The sequence below is a fragment of the Trichinella spiralis genome, assembly GCF_000181795.1.
Source record: "Trichinella spiralis strain ISS 195 chromosome Unknown Scfld55, whole genome shotgun sequence".
NCBI lineage: Eukaryota > Metazoa > Nematoda > Enoplea > Trichinellida > Trichinellidae > Trichinella > Trichinella spiralis.
The window spans coordinates 9-1773 of record NW_003526994.1 but is presented as its reverse complement, the minus strand read 5'-3'; the positions used below and the strand labels follow the sequence as shown (position 1 = coordinate 1773).

The 1765-nt window shown below is 42.3% G+C and overlaps 1 protein-coding gene across 1 annotated transcript; it reads left to right on the top strand.

The window, feature by feature from the left end:
• Nucleotides 1-464: 464 nt before the first annotated feature.
• Tsp_15218 (conserved hypothetical protein) lies at nucleotides 465-951 on the top strand. The gene is made up of 2 exons (XM_003371075.1): nucleotides 465-637; nucleotides 750-951. The coding sequence occupies exons 1-2, from the start codon at nucleotides 465-467 to the stop codon at nucleotides 949-951; spliced, it is 375 nt and encodes a 124-aa protein (XP_003371123.1).
• Nucleotides 952-1765: the final 814 nt, after the last annotated feature.

Sequence of the window (1765 nt, the reverse complement as noted above, 5' to 3'; positions counted from 1 at the left end):
TCCATTGCTTCTTGAGGATGTCCACGTTAGTACGTGTTGATATCTAGGGTGGGCTCACTCACATAAAAATCACAGTAAAAGCCTACATATATTCAAGATTTAGAACCTTCCTTAGCAGATTTACAATAAATACGTATATGATGGTATGAAATATTTTCATTTATCAAGTAAAAGCTTCTATTGACAAAAATGCAACAAAATTGCGTTGAAAAATTGTCATTTTTCAGTTGTTCACTTGCGCAGAGCAATTTTTAAGATTCATAAATCACAGGAAAGATCACCGTGCACGTAGGCTTGGTGCACGGTCAGTAGAGTAATGCAGGTCGATGAACATTTCCTTCAGAGTTGTCAGTCACTCACCAGTAACCCAAATCCGGAGAAAACGGATTTGGCTCAGTCCATGGAAGCCTTGATACGCGAGGTGGGCAAACTTTCCTTGAAGCTGGAAAGACAGGTTCTGACGTATGTGCGACCCGTCGGAAGAAGAGACGGTTGCTTCAATTGCGTTGGATTGGACCACCTCTGACGCGACTGTCCCCACGAAAGATGCCGAACCCAACGCCCGCGAACAAGCACACAGCGACGGCGGAAGAACTGGCGAGGATCCGGAGGCAGATCCTCTGGCCCCACCCGGCGGGTCATTAAATATGCATCAGTTTGGACATTTATTGAACATCGCTTAAAATGATGAAATAAAAACAATAGGAAAACAAGCAATGTCAAATATGTTTTACATTTTAAAAAGAGAGAACTGCGGGTAACATCCCGAGGTCTTTGCGAAGTTGTGCAACGCCTAGATTTGGGTCAACGATGCCAACAGAGGTAATCTTTTATGGTCCATTTGGTGGCTTGCGCAATACGGCACGGCCAAGCTGCGTGCTGAAAGTACAACAACAAGGCAGCATAAGCCACAAGACTCTTGTTTCCTTCGATCCAGAGCGGCAGTTGTGAAGAAGCAGGCGTCGCGTAGACCACAGGTTTGCGACCATGTTGTTGGAACACACTTATGCCAGACGACTGTCAAAAAAACAGTGGACTCGGGTTTATGGTTGATAAGAACCCCGCGCCTGACGCTTTCAGTCCTATACAAGCCAGCCAAATCGTCTCCAGTTGATGTGGAAGGAAGTTCTGGTAGCATGAGAGAAGTATGTGCGGGAGGGAAAGTGGTGACTGAGCGACAAGAAGCGCTGCAAAGAGTTGTGTTTTTTTCAATATAAGAACTGTTCTTGAGGATTGGCATTCGATCGATCCGAATCAACCTCGAAACAAACAAATATAGTCCACTGCTTGAGTATCAAATTAGTTGCGTTAGCAACATAAAAAATGCAAATATTGAGCATAAAATTGCCAATAAATTCAAATCACACGCTGATAAAAATTGGCTTTGTAGTGATGTCATCTTACAAATACCTCGGGCATAATGGAAGTCTGGTTTTATTTACTGTAACCTCCCCTGTGATGGCGCCAATAATGTTAAATAAATTTTAAAATTATAAGTAAAATTTTGACACTTTATACACACCCACAACACTTAAATTTTTTATTTTTAATATTACCCGGGGAACCCGAGATTTTATTTTTTTGCGGCCCAAAAAAAAAAAAAATTTTGTGGAAATATATAAAAAAAACCTGTGAGAGAATAAAAAAACATCTTTTACCCCCCTCCGGTGTGAAATCTGGGGGAAAAAAAACACACCCTGTGGGGCAACAAGAGGCGCCCCCCCTTATTTTGTGTGCCCCCTCTTGGAGAAAAAAAACCCTCTTT